Genomic DNA, 23678 nt, shown 5'->3' with positions numbered 1-23678 from the left:
GTTTATAGAATGTATCCGCGATAGTTTCTTAGAATAGTATGTAATGGAACCTAGGAGGGATCAAGCGATCCTAGATCTGGTCCTGTGTGATGAGACAGGATTGATTAGTGATCTCATAATTAGGGATGCTCTCGGGAGGAGCGACCACAATAGGGTGGAATTTAAAATACAGATGGAGGGTGAGAAAGTAAAATCAAACACCAGTGTTTTGTGTTTAAACAAAGGAGATTACAATGGGATGAGAGAAGAGCTGGTTAAGGTAGACTGGGAGCAAAGACTTTATGGTGAAACAGTTGAGGAACACTGAGAACCTACCAAGTGATTTTTCACAGTGCTCAGCAAAGGTTTATACCAACAAAAAGGAAGGAATGTAGAAAGGGAAAATCGACCGTGGATAGCTAAGGAAATAAGGGAAGAGTATCAAATTGAAGGAAAAAACATACAAAGTGGCAAAGATTAGTGGAAGACTAGAGGATTAGGAAATCTTTAGGGGGCAACAGAAAGCTACTAAAAAAGCTAGAAAGATGAGTAAGATAAATTATGAGAGTAAACTTGCTCAGAATATAAAAACAGATAGTAAACGTTTCTACAAATATATAAAACAAAAAAGAGTTGCTAAGGTAAATATTAGTCCTTTAGAGGATGAGAAGGGAGATTTAATAATGGGGGGTGAGGAAATGGCTGTGGATCTGAACAGGCTTTTTGTGTCGGTCTTCACCGTGGAAGACACAAATAACATGCCAGTGACTGATGGAAATGAGGCTATGACAGGTGAGGACCTTGAGACGATTGTTATCACGAAGGAGGTAGTGATGGGCAAGCTAATGGGGCTAAAGGTAGACACGTCTCCTGGCCCTGATGGAATGCATCCCAGGATACTGAAAGAGATGGCTAGGGAAATTGCAAATACACTCGTGAAAATTTACCCAAATTCACTAGACTCTGGGGTGGTCCTGGCAATTTGAAAATTAGCAAATGTGACACCACTGTTTTAAAAAGGAGGTAAGCAAAAAGCGGGTAATTATAGACCAGTTAGCTTAACTTCAGTAGTAGGGAAGATGCTGGAATCTATCACCAAGTAAGAAATAACGAGGCATCTGGATGGAAATTGTCCCATTGGACAGACACAGCATGTGTTCATAAAGGGCAGAATTTACGGGGAGCCAAAGGGTGTGATATATCTGGATTTCCAGAAAGCTTTTGACAAGGTGCCACGCAAAAGGTTGCTGCATAAGATAATGATGCATGGCGTTAAGGGTAAAGTAGTAGCATGGATAGAGGATTGGTTCATTAATAGAAAGCAAAGATTGGGGATTAATGGGTGTTTCTCTGGTTGGCAATCAGTAGCTAGTGGTGTCCCTCAGGGATCACTGTTGGGCCCACAATTGTTCACAATTTATATAGATGATTTGGAGTTGGGGATCAAGTGCAATGTGTCCAGGTTTGTAGATGACACTCAGATGAGTGGCGAAGCACATATTGCAGAGGATACTGGAAGTCTGCAGAGGGATATGGATAGTTTAAGTGAATGGCTCGGGTCTGGCAGATGGAGTACAATGCTGACAAATGTGAGGTTATCCATTTTGGTAGGAATAACAGCAAAAAGGGATTATTTAAATGATAAAGTATTAAAACATGCTGCTGTGCAGAGGGACCTGGGTGTCTTAGTGCATGAGTCACAAAACTTTAGTTTATAGGTGCAACAGGTGATTAAGAATGCAAGTGGAGTTTTGTCCTTCATTGCTAGAGGGATGGAGTTTAAGACTAGGGAGGTTATGCTGCAACTGTATACGGTTGTAGTGAGGCCACACCTGCAGTATTGTGTTCAGTTTTGGTCTCCTTACCTGAGAAAGGACGTACTGGCACTGGAGGGTGTGCAGAGGAGATTCACTAAGTTTATCCCAGAGTTGAGGGGTTGGATTATGAGGAGAGGTTGAGTAGACTGGGACTGTACTCATTGGAGTTTAGAAGGATGCGGCGGGATCTTATAGAAATATATAAAATAATGAAGGGAAAGATAGGATAGATGCGGGCTGGTTGGGTGGGATTCTCCGACCCCCACCGGGTCGGAGAATCGCCGGAAGGCGGCGTGAATCCCGCCCCCGCCGGCTGCCGAATTCTCCAGCGCCGGAGATTTGGCAGAGGCGGGAATCGCGCCGCGCTGGTCGGTGGTTGCTGGCAGCGCCCCCCCCCACCCAGTGATTCTCCAGCCCGCGATAGGCCGAGTGGCCGCCTGTTTTTTGCCGGTCCTGCCGGCGTAAATTAGATTAGGTCCTTACCGGCGAGACCAGGCGGCGCAGGCGGCCTCCGGAGTTCTCGGGGGGGGGGGGGGGAGGCGCGGGGGGGATCTGGCCCCGGGAGTTGCCCGCACAATGGCCTGGCCCGCGATCGAGGCCCACCGATCCGAGGGCGAGCTTGTGCCGTTGGGGAACTCTATTCTTCCGCACCGGCGGCTGTAGCGGTCCGCCATGGCCGGTGCGGAAACAAAGCCCTCTGTGCATGCACGGGGATGACGGCAGCACACGCTGGCGTTCCCGCGCATGCGCCAACTCAGCCGGCCAGCGGAGGCCCTTCGGCGCGGCACCAAGCCCCTTCCCCGCCGGCCGGCGCGGCGCAAACCACTACGGGGCCGGCCTAGCCCCTGAAGGTGCGGAGGATTCCGCACCTTTGGGGCGGCCCGACGCCGGAGTGGTTCACGCCACTCCTTCCCGCCGGAGTTGCCCGCGTCGCTGATTACGGCAGAATCCCGCCCGTTGGTTCCACTGTCGGGTGAAAGCAGAACTCAGGGGCATGGCCTCAAAATAAGGGGAAGTAGATTTAGGACTGAGCTTAGAAGGAACTTCTTCACCCAAAGGGTTGTGAATCTATGGAATTCCCTGCACAGTGAAGCAGTTGAAGTTCCTTCATTAAATGTTTCCAAGATAAAGATAGACAGTTTTTTGAAGAATAAAGGGCTCTGGTGTTCGGGCGGGAAAGTGGAGCTGAGTCCACAAAAGATCATCAAGGATCTCATTGAATGGCGGAGCAGGCTCGAAGGGCCAGATGGCCTACTCCTGCTCCTAGTTCTTCTTATAAAACGGTCATCTTAGCACTTCGCTTTACCGCAAGCCCACAGATAACGTCACGATGCTCCACTTCTTCAGCTTCCACCCTAAACACATTAAAGAAGCCATCCCCTATAGACAAGCCCTCCGTACACACAGGATCTGCTCAGACGAGGAGGAGCATAACAGACATCTACAGATGCTGAAAGATGCCCTTGTACGAACGGGATAGGGAGCTCGACTCATCGATCAACAGTTCCAACACGCCACAGCAAAAAACTACCTCCCCAGATGACAAACACGGGACACAACCAATAGAGTACCCTTAGTCGTCCAGTACTTCCCCGGAGCGGAGAAACTATGACATCTTCTTCTCAGCCTTCAACACGTCATCGATGAAGACAAACATCTTGCCAAGGTCATCCCCACACCCCCACTACTTGCCTTCAAACAACCACGCAACCTCAAACAGACCACTGTTTGCAGCAAACTACCCAGCCTTCAGAACAGCGACCACGACACCACACAATCGTGCCATGGCAATCTCTGCAAGGCGTGCCAGATCATCGACATGGGTACCACCATTACACGTGAGAACACTACCCATCGGGTACGAGGTACATACTCGTGCAACTCGGCCAACGTTGTCTACCTCATACGCTGCAGGAAAGGATGTCCCGAAGCGTGGTACATTGGTGAGATCATGTAGACGCTGCGACAATGGATGAACGGACATCGTGTGACAATCACCATCAGGAATGTACCCTTCCAGTTGGGGAACACTTCAGCACTCAAGGGCATTCAGCCTCTGATCTTCGGGTAAGCGTTCTCCAAGGCGACCTTCAGGACGCGCGACAACACAGAATCACCGAGCAGAAACATATAGCCAAGTTCCGCACACGAGTACGGCCTCAACCCCGACCTTGGACTCATGTCGCATTACATTCACCGCTCACCATCTGGCCTGGGCTTGCGAAATCTCACCAACTGTCCCGGCTGAGACAATTCACACCTCTTAAAGTTGTGATTATCCCTCTCTCCGGTTGCTCTGTCTGGACCTGTAAAGACTTAATTACCTACGAATACTCACATCAAAGTATCATCTTGCATCTTTGTCTTTGTCTATATATAAGTTTCTGGAACCCACCTCTTCATTCACCTAAGGAAGGAGCTGTGCTCCGGAAGCTAGTGATTCAAAACAAACCTGTTGGACTTTAACCTGGCGTTGTAAGACTTCTTACTGAGCTCACCCCAGTCCAAAGCCGGCACCTCCACATCATTATTATAAAACATTATGGGCGGGACTCTCCGTTCCTGAGCATTGGCGCCGGGGCAGAATTTGTGGACTTTCACGACAGCAAAATTGGCACCGCACCTGGACTGATTCAATGACTGTTGGGTAGCTGGCACCAGCACCACATGGAACACAATCGATTCCAATGAAAAACAGTGCTGGATTCGCCGGGTCTGTGATTGACACTGGGAGGCTGACAGGCTGCCGCTGTATATACATTACAATCCCCACACACTCTCATCCCAGCTAACAAGATGGCAGTGATTGTGCTGGAGCACGCCCATACAGCTGATGGGTCAGCTGGGCCCAGTGGGCACCTGGTGGGGGTGGGGGGGGTGGCCTGTGGGGATACCTATAAAACCCGTGGCCCCACGTTCACCGTGGGCTGTCAGCAGCATGCAGGGCTGCATGGCTTCCCTGTCGGCTGTGACAATAGTGTTCCGTGTCCGTCTACCCCAACCCCACAGCACACCTTTCCTGGCCACCCCCTACTATTCCCCCTGTCCCTGGAAGAAGCCCCCGGCCAGCGGCACAACTGTCAGCAAACTATGGCACTGTTGGACACTTTCCGTAATCCCCTCTCTCCCTCACCAGCCACAATGCTGGTTTCATGATTTTTAAAGCACACGTGAACCACACCATCGGGAACCCGGCCCATCGGAGGCAGAGCATCACGGAGAATACCGGTTCAGGCCCGCTAATATATACAAACGTGTTTACTGTACGTGCGTTCTGGACTGCATTGTCGAGGTGATGGAGTATTGTGATTTGGCATCAAATCAGCATCAGCCGCGATTTTGGAGTCAGAACCTATTTCCCGCTCAATCGCATTTCGGGATTTCGGTATCAGCCAATGGAGAATCCCACCCAATTAGTACAAACGCCTTTTCTTACCAAGAGCTTTGAATGTTTGCATGCCTCCATATTTTCCTTCAAAAAGTACCGTGTTGTTCAGTGGATTAAAGGCACGGCACATTCTGACCAACACCACCTCCAAACAACCTAAAACACAGAGACAGACCAGTTTATCAAATGATTCAGTGATGTGACAGCACTATTGACCTGAAAGTAAAACAGGTATTAATCTGTTTAAATTACTGAGGACTAGAACTCAGGTTTAAATCTACTACATTCCTAACAATTTGCTAATTTTAGGTTAATTTCTAAATCGAAAACGAAACTACTTAATGCTCTGCGCTGTGAAAACCATTTCAAGTGGAACTGCCATATTGCAGTATTATAAAATGTGGATTGTTTAGGAAAGAGGTATTGCTTAAATTAGCATTGAAAATTGAAATAAGGACTGCTGCTCAAAGCTGAGAGGAGATATGCAGCAATAAGGCGATCTTTACCTATCTCGTGAGTAGATCTCACAGTTGGGTTCCTATGGAGAAGTATATAAATCTTTCAAGACCTGTCAAACTCTTGCTTAGCCTTGATGAATTCAATGCACAGTTTGTACAAAGAGACAAATAGCATGCTGGTAATTTCACAAGCCGTGGGTCACAAGTGGAGAGTTGTTACTTTTGAACATTATGAAAATATGATATGAAAGGTTTATCATTTTACTGAACATTGGATTAATAGGACATTTAGGCCGGGCTTCTCTGTTTTGGAACCTAAGTGCTCCCGCCAGAGGAGAATCACTACTGCACTCTCCTATCACTAGGAGTGGGGCCCAGTATGCGAGTCTCCCCCCTTTTCTATGCCATATGAGAAAGCGCCGGATTATGTTAAAATACAGGTATCGGGCTGCCATTTTGAGCGGGTAGCCCAATACCATGGTCCAGCGGCGGGCCCTCCTCCACCCCTGCCAACAAATAGCGTCATCCCCCCCCCCCCACCACCACCCCCCCCCCCCCCCACCACAGGAATAATGAGCCACCCCTCCAGAATGCACGCATGAGGGTAACCGGACCCCCTACTAGACCCTCCAGCCTCCTCCCCCAATTAGATCTCCCCATCACTCACCCTTGTCTGAAAGCTGAAGAGCAGTCTAAGAAGTAGAGTGAAACATCATTGCATTTTCACTTACACTGCCCTAAAATCTGCTGCCTCAGCCAGAAGTGTTTAAAGCAGCAGCTGTTACAAGTGTCAAAGGCATCTGCGAAAGCAAAGCACACTTCAAGGGGCTTCAAATCCCTTGAAAGCCTTTGAAATGCAAATCTTCCATTCAATTTCACAGAGCAATACATGTCACTAGGAGTTTTACTGATCCAGATACAACTGCTGGGGGGATTTGTTTATTTATCTTTGCCTTCACGCTGAAATGCATTTCAAGTACCTTCCATTGATGCTAACCACAATGTTTATAAACACTCTAGTTATGATTGAAAGCTATGTGCTTTCTCAGGAAAAAAAGAGGAAGTGAAAATGCGTACGAGTGATCTGATGGGGGGAATAGGTGGGGGGGTGGGGGAGGGGAGAGTCGGTTCACCCTCATGCATGCGTGCTGTGAGGGGGTGTGACCTGTTATTCTCATAGTGGGGTGGAGAATGCCCCTACTTGCCAGCGGGGGAGGGGGACATGATATGCATCATGGGGAGGAGGGGACCTTCTGATGGACTTCTGGGGGCACTTCAGTTTTCCTCTGACCCCTTTACCCACCTCAGGATCCACCATGCAAGCTTGCACCAATGTCCACCCACATAACAGGGGGATGGAAACTTGGGCTTTGAGTTTGTTAATGTCATTAACATTTACTGAAATGCTTGCTTTGCATCCTCCCTGTTCGTGGCGTGGGGCGTGTAGCACGATGAAGCCTGCGGCGGAGGATAGGATCATCGCAACGGCGCCAAACCCGTTTTTCCCTCATTCTCCATCTGATCGGGAATGCTGATTGGAGCGACATAGAATGGAGAATCCCACCTCAATTTCTAGTGTGAAGACTAAATTTTAAATGTTGTTCACTACCCTGTACATCTATATAATTTTAATAAATTTGTTGAATATTCTATGTGCATCTATATAATTTTAATAAATTTGTTGAATATTCTAGTTTCCAGGGTGATGGTGAGTTGGACCTTTTTTTCTTCGAACTTATTTCTCCTTTCTCTCTTGCTGTGACCCTATGCTAACTAATCCGATTCTTCAAATGTGAAGACGATGAAGGTGCCAACGTTGAGATAGATAGTTTCCTCACCGAGTGTACACACTTTAGACCAGGTAACGCACTCGAGACAGATTAGGAGCAGAAAGATTTGCCCTTTTTGTAGACGAGGTATCATAGTTCATTAGTACACAGTTCATTACAGAACAAAAGGAGGACATTTGACCAATCATGCCTGTGCCAGCTCTTTGAAAGAGCAATCCAAGTAGTTGCACTCCCTTGCTCTTTTCACACAGCACTACAATGGTCAGTTTTCTTCTAACAAGTTACTATTGAATGTGCTTTTATCAATCTTTAAGACAGTGCATTCCAGATCTTAACTGAAAATAACTGTTGTACCTCTATTGCTGACACTTTGGAGGTCAGCTAATACAGCACGGACTGGGCAAATAAACCTGGAATCTTCCACGATTATACAGCTCAAGGTCACACCAGTCAGCATATTTATTCGCTAAACAACCAGAAAAACCTGACTGAACCTTTTCTGGCACAATTTAGAATCACATGCAATTAAATACATAGCCTGAAAGAGTGCTGGAAGCAGATTGAATTGTACACTTCATCAAAGGGAATTGTACGTATACTTGAAAAGGAAAAGGCTGTAAGACTGCAGGGTGGTCAGAACTGGAAAAGACATCAGGTTATAAGAGCTGATTTCTCCTTTCCCGCCGGCAGTGCACCCCCGCCCGCGGGTGTGAGGTGGCTTCTATGGAAAATCTAATTGGCAAGCAAAGGCAAGAAAGAATCCCACCACCAGCGAATGACACACTGCCATTCTACAGTGGAAGAAAGGGAAGAAAAGCAGTTGGGGTTCTCCATTCCGGAACCTAGGTACGCCTGTCAGTGAAGAATTGGGACTATGCCCCGCTGGCACTGGAGCTTTGCCAGGGTGTGATTCTCATAACTTGATTATGCAAAAATATGCAGAGCGCTGAACACGCTGGTTTCCCTGCACTTATTGGATTTGGGCCGCCGTTTTGAATGGACGCCCCGATCCCAGCGCCCAGAGAGAAACCCCCTTACAACGCAAGTGTTGACCCCCCGCCCCCCACTGACAAGGGGAACACCCTCAACCCCCCATCAAGGAGGGACATCTTCCCCCTCCCCCCCCACCCCCGACCATGGGAATGGCAGGTTACACCACGCACCCATGTGGATGATCCGAACCCAAAGCCACTCAACCCCCTTCTCTCAGCCACACACCCTTCTGCCACACCCCCTTCTGCCACACCCCCTTATGCCACACCCCCTTCCGCCACACCCCCTTCCGCCACACCCCCTTCCCTCAGCCACACCCGCCACAGCCCCTTCCGCCACAGCCCCTTCCGCCACAGCCCCTTCCGCCACAGCCCCTTCCGCCACAGCCCCTTCCGCCACAGCCCCTTCAGCCACAGACCCCCAGACCCCTTCTGTTCGAACCCCGTGGCATTGCCAACGATGAACAGGGAATGTTGAGTGTAGGCTTCCTTGTGGCTGCTGAAGGGTGGAATATTTGTTGCACAGATTAAACAATCAGGGAGTAGTAACTGAATCATAGAATTTACAGTGCAGAAGGAGACCCATTCGGCCCATCGAGTCTGCACTGGCCCTTGGAACGACCACCCTACATAAGCCCACCTCCACCCTAACCCCATAACCCAGTAACTCCACCGAACCTTTTTTACACTAAGGGGCAATTTAGCATGGCCAATCCACCTTAGCTGCACATCTTTGGACTATGGGAGGAAACCGGGGCACCCGGAGGAAACCCACACAGACACGAGGAGAAAGTGCAAACTCCACACAGCACCGAGGCTGGAATTGAACCCGGGACCCTGGAGCTCTGAGGCAGCAGTGCTAACCACTGTGCCTCCGTGCCACCCTCAACGGTATGGTGGCACAGGTTTTAATGGGGGATTTCCAACAAGATTCTGATAAACAGCTCATCTCAGAAAGGTAGCAAATTTCTACAAATGTGTACTGAACTGAAGTTTCCTGGCACCGTGATGGCGAGCTTGCAGGCTGGGGTCCTGCAAAACAAGGGACAGCTGCATTGGGACGATGCAAGAATACATTCCCGAGTTCTGAGAAATCGATTGGCTGACTACTCCACTGAGCTGGGCAGCCTAATTGTACTGTTAAAGCCCTAATTAGGGCTGATATTGTGGCCCCTCCACCATTTTGCTTGCAACGCAGCAGCCTTTCGCCGAGCGTGGAGGTTGCCAGCTCAGTTGAAGTTGCCTCCCAGCAACAGGCCAGGGCGGGTGCCAGAGGCTTTATGGCTCAGTGACACAATGGTGCAGCTGCAAGTAGCTACAAGCAGCAAAGGCTACACTTGCAGCCCAAACAATTCCACTGGGGGTGTTTCCCCTCTGCACCAAGAGGCCACCCACTTCAGCCCTCAGACTTGTTTATTTGTTTTTTATTTGAAGTCTCACAGCCTCCGACTTGTCTCAGCACTGTCCATTCCTCCTGGTGGGGTTGCTGAGGTTCTAGAGCTGAAGGCCCTCTGATTGGCCTGCAGCAGCATTGAAAGTCTGCCTGCTGGCCTTAATAGGATGGTGAGCATGACGGGGGCCAATTAGGAGGCTACCTCCAGGAGGATTGCTGATCTGGAGTGAAATTCTCCCCAAACGGCGCGATGTCTGCTGACTGGCACCCAAAACGGTGCCAATCAGACGGGCATCGCACCGCCCCAAAGGGGCTAGGCTGGCGCCGGAGGGATTTCCGCCCCGCCAGCTGGCGGAAACGGCCTTTGTTGCCCCGCCAGCTGGCGCGGAAATGACATGTCGGGGCGGCGCATGCGCGGGAGCGTCAGCGGCCGCTGACAGTTTCCCGCGCATGCGCAGTGGGGAGAGTCTCTTCCGCCTCCGCCATGGTGGAGACCGTTGCGGAGGCAGAAGGGAAAGAGTGCCCCCATGGCACAGGCCCGCCCGCGGATCGGTGGGCCCCGATCGCGGGCCAGGCCACCGTGGGGGCACCCCCCGGGGTCAGATCGCCCCGCGCCCCCCCCAGGACCCCGGAGCCCGCCCACGCCGCCTTGTCCCGCCGGTAAATAGGTACTCTAATTTACGCCGGCGGGACAGGCAATTTATTGGCGGGACTTCGGCCCATCCGGGCCGGAGAATTGAGCGGGGGGGCCCGCCAACCGGCGCGGCCCGATTCCCGCCCCCGCCCAATCTCCGGTACCGGAGACTTCGGCAACCGGCAGGGGCAGGATTCATGCCGTCAAGTGAAATATCGGAATCCAGATATGGTCCCGATATCAGGCTCTTGAAGCCCGTGGTAAAATTCCACCCATTATATACTGGAACCAACAAAGAGACAGGCCATACTAGGCTTAATAATTAATAATGGGGTGCTCTCGTGGCAAAGTGGGTAGCTCCTTGCCTCTGAGCTAAAAGCTCAGGGTTTGAGCTCCATTCTTGCACAGAAGGCCTGTTCATGATCTGGCCAAACAGGTTCATTATCAACTTTAAATCCTTCTCATATGCCTATGGCAGCTGGTAAGAGCTTGAGACACTCCTGACCATCCATGCTTGCTGTGGAGTAACACCCTCAAGATATATTAGCCTCTGGCGACAGGTTAGCAAACTGTTCCAAGGAAAAAGTAGCTATGGCATCATGTGCTTCATCTGGCCCATGTATCACTGGGTGTGGGAAGAGAAGCAAGAAGGCAAAGAAAGAAAGAAAGAAAGAAAGAGTCGGATTTTGTTAACAGTCTAATGTTGCGTGAATATTTACCTAATAACAATCAAAATATGATTGTGTTCAAGGTTGGGTTTGGGAAGCAGAAGGGTAGAATTTATTGCCCTCCACCTTGATGTGCATGATGTCAGGGGGCCTATAATCAAACTGGAGGGTGACACATGGGGACCCTGCCACCTTCCCGTCTCTACCCTGATTAAGCCCATGACGAGAACAACTGTGAACAGCCATCCCATCCCATCGCCAACTGAGATGCTCAAGTGGAAAATGAATGCCAACTTAAGGGTCTCAAGCCCATTGCTGAGGTTATGAACAGCGCAGTGAGTGTGGTGGCCTGCCGTGAGGGGTTTCTTGAAGGCCCCGGGGGAGGGCTCCCTTGTTCAAAGGCACAGTGCCTGATCAAGAGATGAAGGGACGGCATCAAGGGCAGGGTTGCCTCTCAGCAGGACCCCTTTACCCTTGCTGCTGTTTTCTTCCCTCCCACCTTGCTACGACCTCCCATCCGCCATCACCCATCTGTGGTCCGTGATTCAATGACAATACTCAACCTCGGGTGTGTGCAGTAACCGCAGCAGCTGCCATGTCCCTAGTGGTGCTGTCACTCAATATAGCTGCCAGCCTGTGATTGGCCAGCAGTTATCGTGGAGGGGCTTCTACCCTGGGGTCCTTGATCCTGGGGAAGACCATCTGCCTGAGTGGCAGTTAATTCTACGAGCCTTCTCTAAAAGATGTGGCGCAGGGTCCTTGCCAGCCTTCCAGCCAGTGGGTGAGGTCCCGTCACCTCCATTAAATGCTGCCTAAGATTCTAGATTTAATTAAGGCTGACCTCAACAGGATGAAGCAGAGACTGTTCATTGTAAACTTGGGAAACCTTCTAATGGGTAAAATGACTGAAGTGGGAGACGCTCAATATAGAATTTATCATTCAGGTCCAGTTTATACCCTGAAAGAGCAAACGTTCTACTTGCCAATTTAAAAAAAAGCCTTGGACAACTGAAGCAATAACTGATAACAAAAAAGTAAAAGAAAAAAGCACAATAAAAATGCCAATACTGGGGTAGATCCTGGCAACTGGGAGAGGTACAAATGATAACAGAGGGTGATAAAAGAGACAACAAGAGCTACAAAGAAAAGTTGAAAATAAACTTGCAAAGGCTAAAGATCAATTCAATAGGTTTTACCCTGAGGAACTCCTGCAGTGATGTCCAGGAACTGAGATGATTGACCTCTGACTACCACAACCATCTTCCTTTGTGCCGGGTATGACTCCAACCAGTGGAGAGCGTTCCCCTGATTCCCACTGACTGCAGTTTAGCAAGGGCTCCTAGATGCCATACTCGCTCAAATGCTGCCTTGATGTCAGGGCAGTCAGTGTCACCTCACCTCTGGCATTCAGCTCTTTTGGCCATGTTTGAACCAAGGCTGCAATGAGGTCAGGAGCTGAGTGAACCTGGCGGAAACCAAATGGAGCAACCCAAACTGAGCACCGTGAGCAGGTCATTGCTGAGTTCTAGAGGCGATCGAGTTGACCGAGTTGGATCATCCACTTGACATTTCTGGCTCAGGATTGTTGCGAATGCCTCAGCCTTGTCCTTTGCACTGATGTGCTGGGCTCCGCCATTATTGATGATGGGGATATTTGTGGAGCCTCCTCCTCCAGTGAGTTGTTTAATTGTCCACCACCATTCACGGCTGGATGTGGCAGGACTGCAGTGCTTAGATCTGATTTGTTGGTTGTGGGATCGCTTAGCTCTGTCTATCACATGCTGCTTATGCTGTTTGGTACACAAATAGTCCTGTGTTGTAGCTTCATCAGGTTGACACCGAGGGCTGGATTCTCTGTCCCACTGCGCCAGATTTCTGGTTCAGCACGCTGTCAGGATTCTCCGTTTTGCCGGCTGGTCAATGGGATTTCCCATTGTGGGACAGCCCCTCGCCGTCGGGAAACTCCTGGGCTGCCGGCAAAACGGAGCATCCTGACGGCGGAGAATCACGCCCTCATTTTTGGTATGCCTGGTGTTGCTCCTGGCATGCCCTCCTGCACTCTACATTGAACCAGGGTTGATTCACTGGCTTGCTGGTAATGGTAGAGTGGGGGATATGCAAGGCCATGAGGTTAAAGATTGTGGTTGAGTACATTCTGCTGCAGGTGATGGTCCACAGCGCCTCATGGATATCCAGTCTTGAGATCTGTTCGAAGTCTATGTGATTGAGCAAGGTAGTATGATGGACTGTATCCTCAATATGGTGACGAGACTTTGTCTCCACAATGATTGTACGGTAATCACGCCTGCCAGTACCGTATGGACAGATGCATCTGTGGTAGACAAGTTGGTGAATATGATGTCAAGTATGTTTTCCCTCTTGTTGGTTACCTATATAATAGAAAGTGTTTTATTTTCTGCCTTATCTAAATTACTAAAATACAAATGATTAGGGGCAGGTTTCTCCGTTGTGAGTCCGCCTCGCACTGCTGCCAGGGAGGCGGGTGAATTTGGCGCTCAGCCAAATCTCTATTCACTGCAGGGGGAACGGAGAACCCCGCCGGTGTGAAGGAACGGAGAATTAAACTATTTAAGTTATGTTGCAGCTATATAAAGTCCCAGCTAGACTACACAAGTTGTGCTGTGACCAACTCTCGGCACCACATCTTAGTACAGTGTAGATTTGCTAGTTTTGATACCTGAACTTCAAGGGTTAAATTTTGAGGAGAGATTACACAACCTAGGGCTGTATTTCCCAGATTTTAGAAGATTAAGGGGTGATTTGATCAAAAGTTCCATGGTATTATAGCAAACTGATATGGCAGAGAAAAATAAATTATTTTTGCTTGTTGGGGAATCTGGAACTAGAGCATATTAGGCGTGATCTTCCCCGATCGAGCGTGTTTAGCCGCATGTTCCCGGGACTCGCAGTTTCGAGGAACACATAGCTATTCAACATGACTCACATTGAATAAGGGGCCTAAATGAGGAACGCATGGCCAAAGCCACGCACAGTCCCATTTTTTACAGCAGGGAGCTCTGCTCACTGGAACTCCCAATTGTAGCGAGAAATTGGGGCAGAATTTTTAAATGGCGTTCCAATCTCCGAAGACCACACAAAAAATTCCCGGCCTCCCCCCAGCCCGAACGGTGTTTGTGGGGACCAGTATCAAACAGCGCGCGCCCAAAGTTTCCAAGGTGAAGTGATTGAATTCCAAAGGCTCAGTTACATTGGGAATCTACACATTAGATGCAGATATGCAGATTTTCCAAAAGCTGGTTCCGCCCATTGTGGGCAGGATTCCCCTTGCAACGTCTCGCGAGATTACGTTGAATCTCACGTGGCGTCGCAACCCTGGTGGATCCCGGGAGCGGGGTCTCCCGGCTTTCACTGGCCACGCTGCACCGCGGTGAGCTGCTTTTCAGGTGCAGCGTGGCCGACGATCGTGCTCTTAGTCTAAAAATTACAGATAAACTAACAGTATTAAGGGATACAGGGCAAAGGCATTAGTTCACAGATCAGTGAAGATTGCCTTGAATGGTAGAACAGGCTTGAGGCACTAAATGGCCTACTCCTGCTCCTATGTTACGACTCGGTAAAAGAGTTGCTAGTTATTGCTCAATAGCTGGAGGAGTTTGCTCTAACATTTTCACTGCCGATGACAATATAGATCACAGGAGAAAATTCATACCAAAGCAGCCACCTGACCTTAACCAGCATGGATCTGTACAATTGGACTTCCAGTGACAGGGATGTGCTGAGCGGATGCGGGAAAGGTGGCTCTCCGCCAAGAAACATGAAATTGGGCACATTTAGCCCAAAAAGACCACTGAACACGGGAAAAAGCCCCATCCTCCTCCAACACCACCACGATAAACGAGACAAGCCAGACAACAATTTAAGGAGCCGAATCAGTAAAAGCCTGGAGAGGAAGATTGAGGCGACAATGAACGCGCGGGACAACGAGGAATTGGCCTTACCCGACCGTGATGGGCCATCTGAACATATGCCAGGCTACCCCCGATAAACAAATGGATGAACCTCCTAACCCAGGAGCTCCAATTGCACAGAGACGCCATTAAATTAGTAATGACGGTAACGGTGAAGGCGGCAGTAGCAGAGCCACTGGATCCCTTTCGAGTGGTGCTGGAAATGGCAGAGTGGCTACTGGAGACACAGGAGGCGACGATCAGAGACCTGGAGAAGGCGGCAACTGACCAGAGTGACCAGATCACCTCACTGGAGACAGTTGGCAAGGCTGGTGGTGAAACAAGAGACCCTGAAGGGGAAGATTGTGGACCAGGAGAACCGGTCGTGCTGTAAAAGCCTCTCCATTGTGGGCCTACTGGATGGTATCGAGGGCAGGAACCCCATGAAGTACATGGTCCAGATGCGGGGCAAGCTGGTTGGAGGGGAAAGCTTCCCCAAGCCCCCAGAAGTGGACAGAGTCCACACGTCACTCTGGCCAAAGCCCAAAGCCGGGGAGAAGCCACAGGCCATCATCGCAAAACTCTACTGGTACTAACACCGGGAAAAGATCCTGAATTGGACAAGGCATACTTGGTCCTGTAAGTGGGAGGGCCACTTGATCCATGTGTACCAGGACATTGGGACAGACCTTAGTCAAGGGCCAGGCAGAATTCTACGCAGCCAAGGCAACCCTTTACTAGAGCGACATGCGGTTTGAGATGCTGTACGCTGCCAAACTCTGAGCAACGTTCCAGGGTAAAGAGTTCTACTTCACCGCACCGACAGAAGCAGACAATTTCATGTGTAGACACCAGCAGTGAACCCAAACTCTTGTTTCCTCTGTTTAAAAATAAGAGACTAATTGTGCGGGAGAGATCTGCCTCATCTTCGGTCTGACTATGAATCTCAGGAAGGAGGGGTGAGAGCGGTACGGTACAAATGGGGTGAAGAGAGAGAAAGAGGGTGGAGAGAAATGCAATGGGTAGGGGATTGCCCCTGGGGTAGGGGCATCACACTAGCGGGTGAGCTAGCACACGGAAGCACAGGTGAGGGGGGGTGCGTGGCACAACTCCTGATGGGAAGAGAGTGTCTGGCATAACTGGGGGGGGGGGGGGGGGGGGGGGGATAAAACTCTAGATGGTGGAAAGTAGGGGAAAAACAAAGGGTGCGAGAGGCTGATGGGGGCGGGGGGTGAAGCCCGCAGGGGCATGGGGGTGGAGAAGGGTGGGGCCGGACAGAGCCAGGGGAGATATCAAGGGTGGGGGGGTGGATGCTGGTTACGTCAGATCACACATGGTGACAATGGAAACAATGGAACCGGAAACAGCCATTTTGGAGGGCCCCCAAACAAAGGGGAACCCCAGAGTGCAGGGCCGCTTCCACATGGTGTACACAACGATGGTGGCCATCTTGGTTGGCCCCTGGACAAAAAGGAAATCCCGGAGCGCAGGGGCACAGCCAGATGGTGGGTATGGCAACACCAGCCATCTTGGATGCCCCCCAAACAAAGGGAAGCCCCGGAGTGCAGGGTTGCATCCACAAGGTAAGTATGATTGACCCCGCAGGGGGGAGGGGACAGAAACCTCCCATAAGAATAGTCACATGGAACATCAGGGGTCTTAATGGCCAGGTGAAAAGATCATGGGCTGGATTCTCCATTTCAGCGACTTAGTGTTGATGCCAACGGAGCATGTGTGGTCTTTTACGACCAAAATCTCTAGGCGAAACCCTCACCGATTCAGGGACCAGTGAGGGGCTCGCAAAGGTGCCGGGCGAAACTCCCAGCTCCCTAACCGAAAACAGCTGGAGAATGACTGGGTCCATGGCCGCGTATGCGCACGGCTGCCGACCAGCAGTGGTGGCGCCATACAATATGGTGCCAGCCGTGCGTGGGGCCGACTCGCCATGGCGAAGGAATTGAACGCCTTCATGGAGCAGATGGGGGCAATGGACCCATGGAGGTTCACACACCCGGGGGAGAAGGAGTTCTCCTTCTTCTCCCAGGTACACATGGTATATACCAGGATCGACTTCTTCATAGTTGGGAAAGCAGTGCTTCCAGGGATAGTGGGAGTGGAGCACCCGCAATCGTAGTCTCTAAGCACGCTGCACATTACGTGAATGTGCGGTTGGATGGGCTGGGCAAGCACCCCCCATGGAGGCTGGACACGGCCCTCCTGGCCAATAAGGCATTCTGCAAACAGATATCACTAACCACACATGGGTGCGTTACCAACAACCAAAGTAGGGAGGTCTCACCCTCCCCGTTCTGGGAGGCACGGAAGGCGGTGGTAAGGATGGAAATTATTGCGTGCAAGGCATGCAAAGATAGGAAGGAGAGGGACTATGGACGGCGTGGATCGGCGTTAGTCCTCGACCCCGACTGTGGAATTACTGGCAGAGGAAAAAGCTACAGATGGACCTTGAGCGGCTCTCCACTGGGAAAACAGTGCAACAGCTCCGCCAGATGTAGGGGACCATCTACAAACACAGAGACGAGGCCAGCACCTGCAAGCTCAGCAGCTGAGAAAGCAGGCAGCCATGAGACAAATAGCTCAGGTTAAAGACAGAAGCGGCAGGCTAATCACTGCGCCAAAAAGATCAACAAAGCCTTCACAACTTTCTACCGAGAGTTGTATACCTCCAAATCCCCGGAGGGAAACTCAGAGATGAAGCAATTCTCGATGGACTGGACATGACAATTATGGGGAAGATAAGACACAGGGCTGGAAGCACCACTAGAACTGGGGAAGTAAAGGAGAGTATCAACTCCATGCAGGTGGGGAAGGCACCAGGGCCAGATGGATTTCCGGTGAACTTCTGCAAAGGAATTGTGCCAGAATTGGGCCCGTACTTGTGGGAGATGTTCGCAGACTTGCTAGTAAGAGGCACCTTGGATGAGATGACTCTGACGGTTAAGAACATGTATATGGATGATAGAGTAGCGACCCTGGGGGGACTCACGGAGAAGTTCCAGTTACCAAGAGGAAACAACCCGAGATATATTCAGGGCAAAATGTTGCTCTGCAAGGAAACAATGATGTACCCCCAGATACCAGGACACTCGTTAGTAGAAGAACTGCTGGATGCGGGCAACCGAAGGAAGGGAAACTGTGCGGAAATGTACGGGTGACGTTTGGAGGAGGCATGCTCCCTCCTGGATGTGACAAGGGAAAAATGGGAGGAGGAACTAGGCATAGAGATAGGGGGAGGACTCTGGATCAAAGCACTACACAGGGCGAACTGCATCTCCAAGTGCACAGGGCTGAGCCTAATGCAGCTAAAGGCGATGCACAGTTGGAATCAGTCAGAATCCCGACAGTGCAGAAGGAGACCATTCGGTCCATCATGTCTGCACTGACCCTCCAAAAGAGCACCCCACTTAGGCCCAATCCCCCACTCTATCCCCGTAGCTCCACCTAACCTTTGGACACATAGGGGCAAAACTTAGCATGGCCAATCCACCTAACCTGCATATCTTTGATTTTTGGAGCGCACCTAACCAGAACTCGGATAAATGGGTTCTTTCTGGAGGTGGAGGACAAATGCAAACGTTGCCACGGAAGGTCAGCCAACCACACCCACATGTTCTGGGTGTGCCCCAGAGTTGGGTTCTGGACGACCTTTTTTGAGACCATGTCCAGTGTTATGAGAGTGAGGGTGGAGCAATGCCCACAAGTGGCAGTCTTTAGGGTATCAGATCAGCCAGAACTGTTCATGAGGAGCAGTGCCGATGCCCTAGCCTTTGTCGCTCCGATTGCTTGCTGGAGAATCCCGCTCAGCTGGCAATCAGCAGCACCACCCAAGGCTGCAGACTAGCTGGCCAACCTGGCAGAATTTCTCCGGCTGGACCTGGAAGCCGTTCACCAACTTGTTTCAAGACATGTTCGTAGCCAGCAACCAGTAGAGTAAGGCGGGGGGGAGGGACACAGGCGAGCCACAGGACAGAGAGGAAAAGAAAAGGGGGGGGGGGCGGAGGCGAAGGCAGGCAAAAAGAACACGAGGGATAAGAAGAAAGGACAAAGCCGCACGGGACTGGTCTGAGGGCAAGCTAAAGCCCAAACCAAACTGTGAATAGACGCTTGTAGATATATGTGTTTTGCCCATATTGAGGAATATAAAATATGTATGCTACCTAAAGTGGGGGTCACGGCCACAGTTGTAGTCAAGACACTTGCCTGTAAATATATGATGTGTTGGTTTTTTTGGCATGGTTTTGTCATTTGTAATTTTGGAATTGTTGGGACATAAAATATGAAATCTCTATAAAAATATTTTAAAAATGAATGAATTCAGTCTTACACTTCTAGCTTAACATTTATTAAATTAAGTTAAAAGAAAATAATTTCTGACAGTGCAAGACATGTACATAGTTGAAATAATAGTATTGTGTCACTGAGTCCATAATCGTGCTTGGCTAATTGTGCTTGACTACGAATGTAAACATAGAAAATGTTCTTTCAGCAACTACTATCATGATAACATTGCCCCTCAAATAGCGGCCGAATTAATATTTATGCCATAACCCAGCAGTTAAATGACAGCCATCTTATTCATTACTGAAGTATATTTGTAACCCATACCTGATTTGAGAAGGAGAATTTGATCGTTCTGACACAAGTCCATGAACCCTGTAATGCGTTTGGCAAACTCGACTACATACTGAATTGCATGCGTGACCTGAATTGCACACTGCTGCCATATGACTTCCCTCACCTTTTAAAAAGAAAAAAAATACAGTAATGGGAAGAAAAGAGAAACAAACTGCACAGAATATTTTGGGCTTGTTAGAAACAAATGCCAGAAAGAAGAGCAAAAGCACTTTGAGGAGGATACCAAGGAGAAATATATGTGGTATTGTCCCTGGAGACCAATTGTGGGAATAGGAATGGGTGGAGGACTTGAACTGCATTTATCCTTCTCCTTGTATTCTTTACTGCTCTGATCTGAATACTGTCATTAGTAATTCTGAGCCTTAGCTGTCTCCTTAATTTTTCTCTTCATTTCACCCATCTACTTCACACTTCATCAATCTGAAGCTATTTATATCTTTTTATTTAAAAAATAAATAAATTTGTAACCTAGCCAAAATTACCTAAAAACTCTTTACTACTCGTTTCTTATCCAAACAATTGCTTCTCTGTGACATAAGCTACCATAAGTAAGTCTGTACCCTCCTTGGTTTCTTCATTTTCAATTCTATATTAACTGTGCTTTGTCCTCATGAACACAGCTTCTGTGTAGTTCAAGCATTTTCAGTTTTTATTTCCGATTCAAATATTTTATCTACACTTTTGCAGTGAATAATATATAAAATGCAATAATTTCTGTCCAGTTATTTTAATTTCAGTTAAAACTGTACTAGGCTTTTAACAGTCAATCACGGATCACCGAATCATTGCTTCCCAATTCATCTTTTCTCTGGCTCCTTTCAATAATGATGCAGTCCTGCGCAATAGGTATTGGCCCTTTGCCTCAGCTCCCTGAACACGAATGATTTAAACTAAATCTGGCTCATTGGTGGCACAAATCACCAGGAAACTTCTGAACTGTACTTGCATGATGTTTTTGTTTGCGGGTAAGGGCAGAATTGGTGATTCCATGATCTGGCACGAGCTTCACTGGCAGAAAACATGGGCTGGATTCTCCGCTCCCCGACGCCGAAATCGCGTTCGGCGACGGGGCGTAAAATCCGTTTTGGCGCTGAAATTGGGAGCGGCACCGGTTTTTCAATTCTCCACCCCCTGATGCTCCACTGCCGACTGGCCGAATTCCCGACGTCGTGGCTTCTTACGTGTGCTTACATGGGGGCTGGTTTTGCATAGTGGGCTAAATAGCTGGCTTGCAATGCAGATCAATGCCAGCAGCGCGGGTTCAATTGCCGTACCGGCCTCCCCGAACAGGCACCGGAATGTGGCGACTAGGGGCTTTTCACAGTAACTCCGTTGAAGCCTACTTGTGACAATAAGCATTTATTATTATTATTATTATTATTATTATAATAATACACTGTCTGGGATCTTCGGGTGGCGGCTATGGAATCAGTCCGGGGCTGCCACAGTCGGGGCAGGACCGATCTGCAGGCAGGGGCGGCTTCATTCGGGGCTGGGGGCAATGTGTGCGGGTAATCCGGGGCGCGCGAGTGGCCGATGCGGGGCACTACTTTGGCAGTCAGGTCCGTGGGCTGAGGTCGCAATGGAGCACGGTGAGGCCGTTGCAGGCTGCCACCGTGCGCACGCGTGGCCTCTGAACTGCAAGTGCTGTGGGCTCTACGCTGGCTCCCTGCTAGCCCCCAGCAAAACGGGGAATCGGTGGCCTTTTGACACCAGTTTTCCTGGTGTAAAAGACCACAGTTTTCCTGACGGCATGGGGACTTCTCCAAAACAGAGAATCCAGCCCCGTATCTCAGGGAATTTCAGGCACTCAAAGATTTTCTATCCATAGATAAAAATATCATGGTCTGTGCACTAAAATGTTCCCATGGTGCAATCCCTGTCTCCTCTCATGCCAAGCACAATTAGCCCAGCAATTAATATTGCCAAGGACGATTAGAAATTACATTGTGGTCGTGAGGCTTTCTTCAGAAGGAACTTTTTGAAAAAGGAAACAAAGGAACAGACTGTACATGGGGATACAGTGGTTAGCACAGTTGCTTCACAGCTCCAGAGTCCCAGGTTTGATTCCCAGCTTGGGTCACTGTCTGTGAGGCGTCTGCACGTTCTCCCCGTGTCTGCGTGGGTTTCCTCCGGGTGCTCCGGCTTCCTCCCATAGTCCAAAGATGTGCAGGTTAGGTGGACTGGCCATGCTAAATTGTCCTTAAGTGTCCAAAAAAGGTTGGGTAGAGTTATTGAGTTACGGGGATAGGGTGGAGGTGTGGGCTTGGATAGGTGCTCTTTCCAAGGGCTGGTGCAGATTCGATGGGCCGAATGACCTCCTTTTGCACTGTAAATTCTATCATTCTATGGTCTGTGGAAGGAAAGAACTGGAAAACCATTTTTTCCCCCTCATTCCACCCATTCTTATGCTCTTATAATTGACCTCACTTTTCTTCTTCTCTACTGATCGAAGTGTCACCACTAGAAAGCCTCTCCTTTCAGCACACTTTACCACCTCTGTTGTCATTGGCTGCCCTCACACAAAAGCAATCATTGTGTTCACCCCTCCATATCTTCTTATGATATTTTTTATTTGAACAGAAATGCAAATAACCTCTGGAGACCATGGTTACCTTGTTTTGGTAAACTTTTATTTCTTCATATGTGTGCGTCTGCCATGCCAACTGTTGAAGTTCCTCCATTGTATACTGACATGTCTCCAAGTGGGACTTTATAATATTTTGTGCGATGCGATCTGAGGATTACAATACATAAAATTAAGAAAAAAATTAATTGATAAGACTCATACATTTAAGTTCTAGTACCTTGATGGTTTGAAGATGTGTACTCTTGACACAGTAAAATCTTCTACTGACAATTTATGTATTTGCTTTTTAACACTAAGGAGATGACTGTACTGAAAAAGCTACACCCTATTACCAGATCCTGCAGTGCTTCTGTATTTGAGTCGAGGAGGTCTTCCACATAACATAAATTTACAAACAGGAATGGGCCTCAAGGCCAATCAACATGGTGAACATCAACAGATAGTGACCCCATCCATCTGCCAAACAAAATACTTCTCAAAATGTTTCTCCTCCAGTAGCACTTCTATTAGACTATATACATTATTGGTTCACCCTCAGAATTTATTTCATAAATTTTCTTTACCTTTTGTAAACAGGTTCTACCTGACCTCCCTCCTTCCCTCTACTTCCTAATTATTAAATTGTGCTCCCGCAGCTATTTGAAAAATTTATCTGGACACAGTTTTGGTAGCACTCCCATTACTGACTCAGGGTTCAAGCTTCACTTAAGAGATTGTACACAAAAAGGTGGCTGACCCTCCAGTGCTGCAGTAAGGGAGTGTTGCACTGTTGGAGGTGGCATCTTTCAAATGAGACATTAAACTGAAGTCCGTAAGACCATAAGTCATAGAAGCAGAATTAGGCCATTCTGCTCTGCTCTGCCATTCGATCATGGCTGATATGTTTCTCATCCCCATTCTCCCGCCTTCTCTCCATAACCCCCGATCCTCTTCTTATTCAAGGACCTACCCAACTCTGTGGGGTAATGCCCATGTGTGTGGGGTGGGGGGAGGCATTGTTCATGCGTGGGGGGCACAGGCCCACTTAAAGATCGGGCACACTTTCAAAAAGGTGACCTGATCTCGGAGGAGCCAGCCTGGCCAGCGAGTTCAGCTCCCCAGTGATGAAAGCTAGTTTTGGGCTTGACCGAGGAGGAACTCCCCAGTGAACAAAAAAGTGATTAAGTGTGGTTAGATAGTGTTGGGGAACTTGCCGACAGAACATGGGAGAATCTCCCAGAAAAATCCGCCACAAATGACACTTAGAGCATTGTCTACCTGTGTCTACCTGAATGGAGATAAAGTCCACTGGCGTGCGAGATTAGCCAGGTGTTTCCCAGCGCTCAGAGTGCCGATAAATAGCCCGGTATCTAACACTCACCTGGGTAGATTCGCGGCCTCAGCGTGG

The 23678-nt window shown here is 49.2% G+C and overlaps 1 protein-coding gene across 2 annotated transcripts in view; it reads right to left on the bottom strand.

Annotated features, from left to right (window-relative positions):
* rorb (RAR-related orphan receptor B) overlaps window positions 1-23678 on the bottom strand; it is a 328457-nt gene that overhangs the window by 6629 nt on the left and 298150 nt on the right. For both annotated transcript variants that reach the window (XM_072516593.1, XM_072516592.1), the window contains exons 5-7: window positions 22317-22438; window positions 19672-19804; window positions 5233-5340 (exon numbers count right to left, since the gene is read on the bottom strand). In XM_072516593.1, the coding sequence (XP_072372694.1) occupies window positions 5233-5340; window positions 19672-19804; window positions 22317-22438 (363 nt within the window). The remainder of the gene's footprint in view (window positions 1-5232; window positions 5341-19671; window positions 19805-22316; window positions 22439-23678) is intronic.

Source organism: Scyliorhinus torazame, chromosome 9, assembly GCF_047496885.1.
Source record: "Scyliorhinus torazame isolate Kashiwa2021f chromosome 9, sScyTor2.1, whole genome shotgun sequence".
Classification (NCBI taxonomy): domain Eukaryota; kingdom Metazoa; phylum Chordata; class Chondrichthyes; order Carcharhiniformes; family Scyliorhinidae; genus Scyliorhinus; species Scyliorhinus torazame.
Note: the sequence above shows the minus strand (reverse complement) of the source record. Positions and strands in the feature narration are given on the sequence as shown.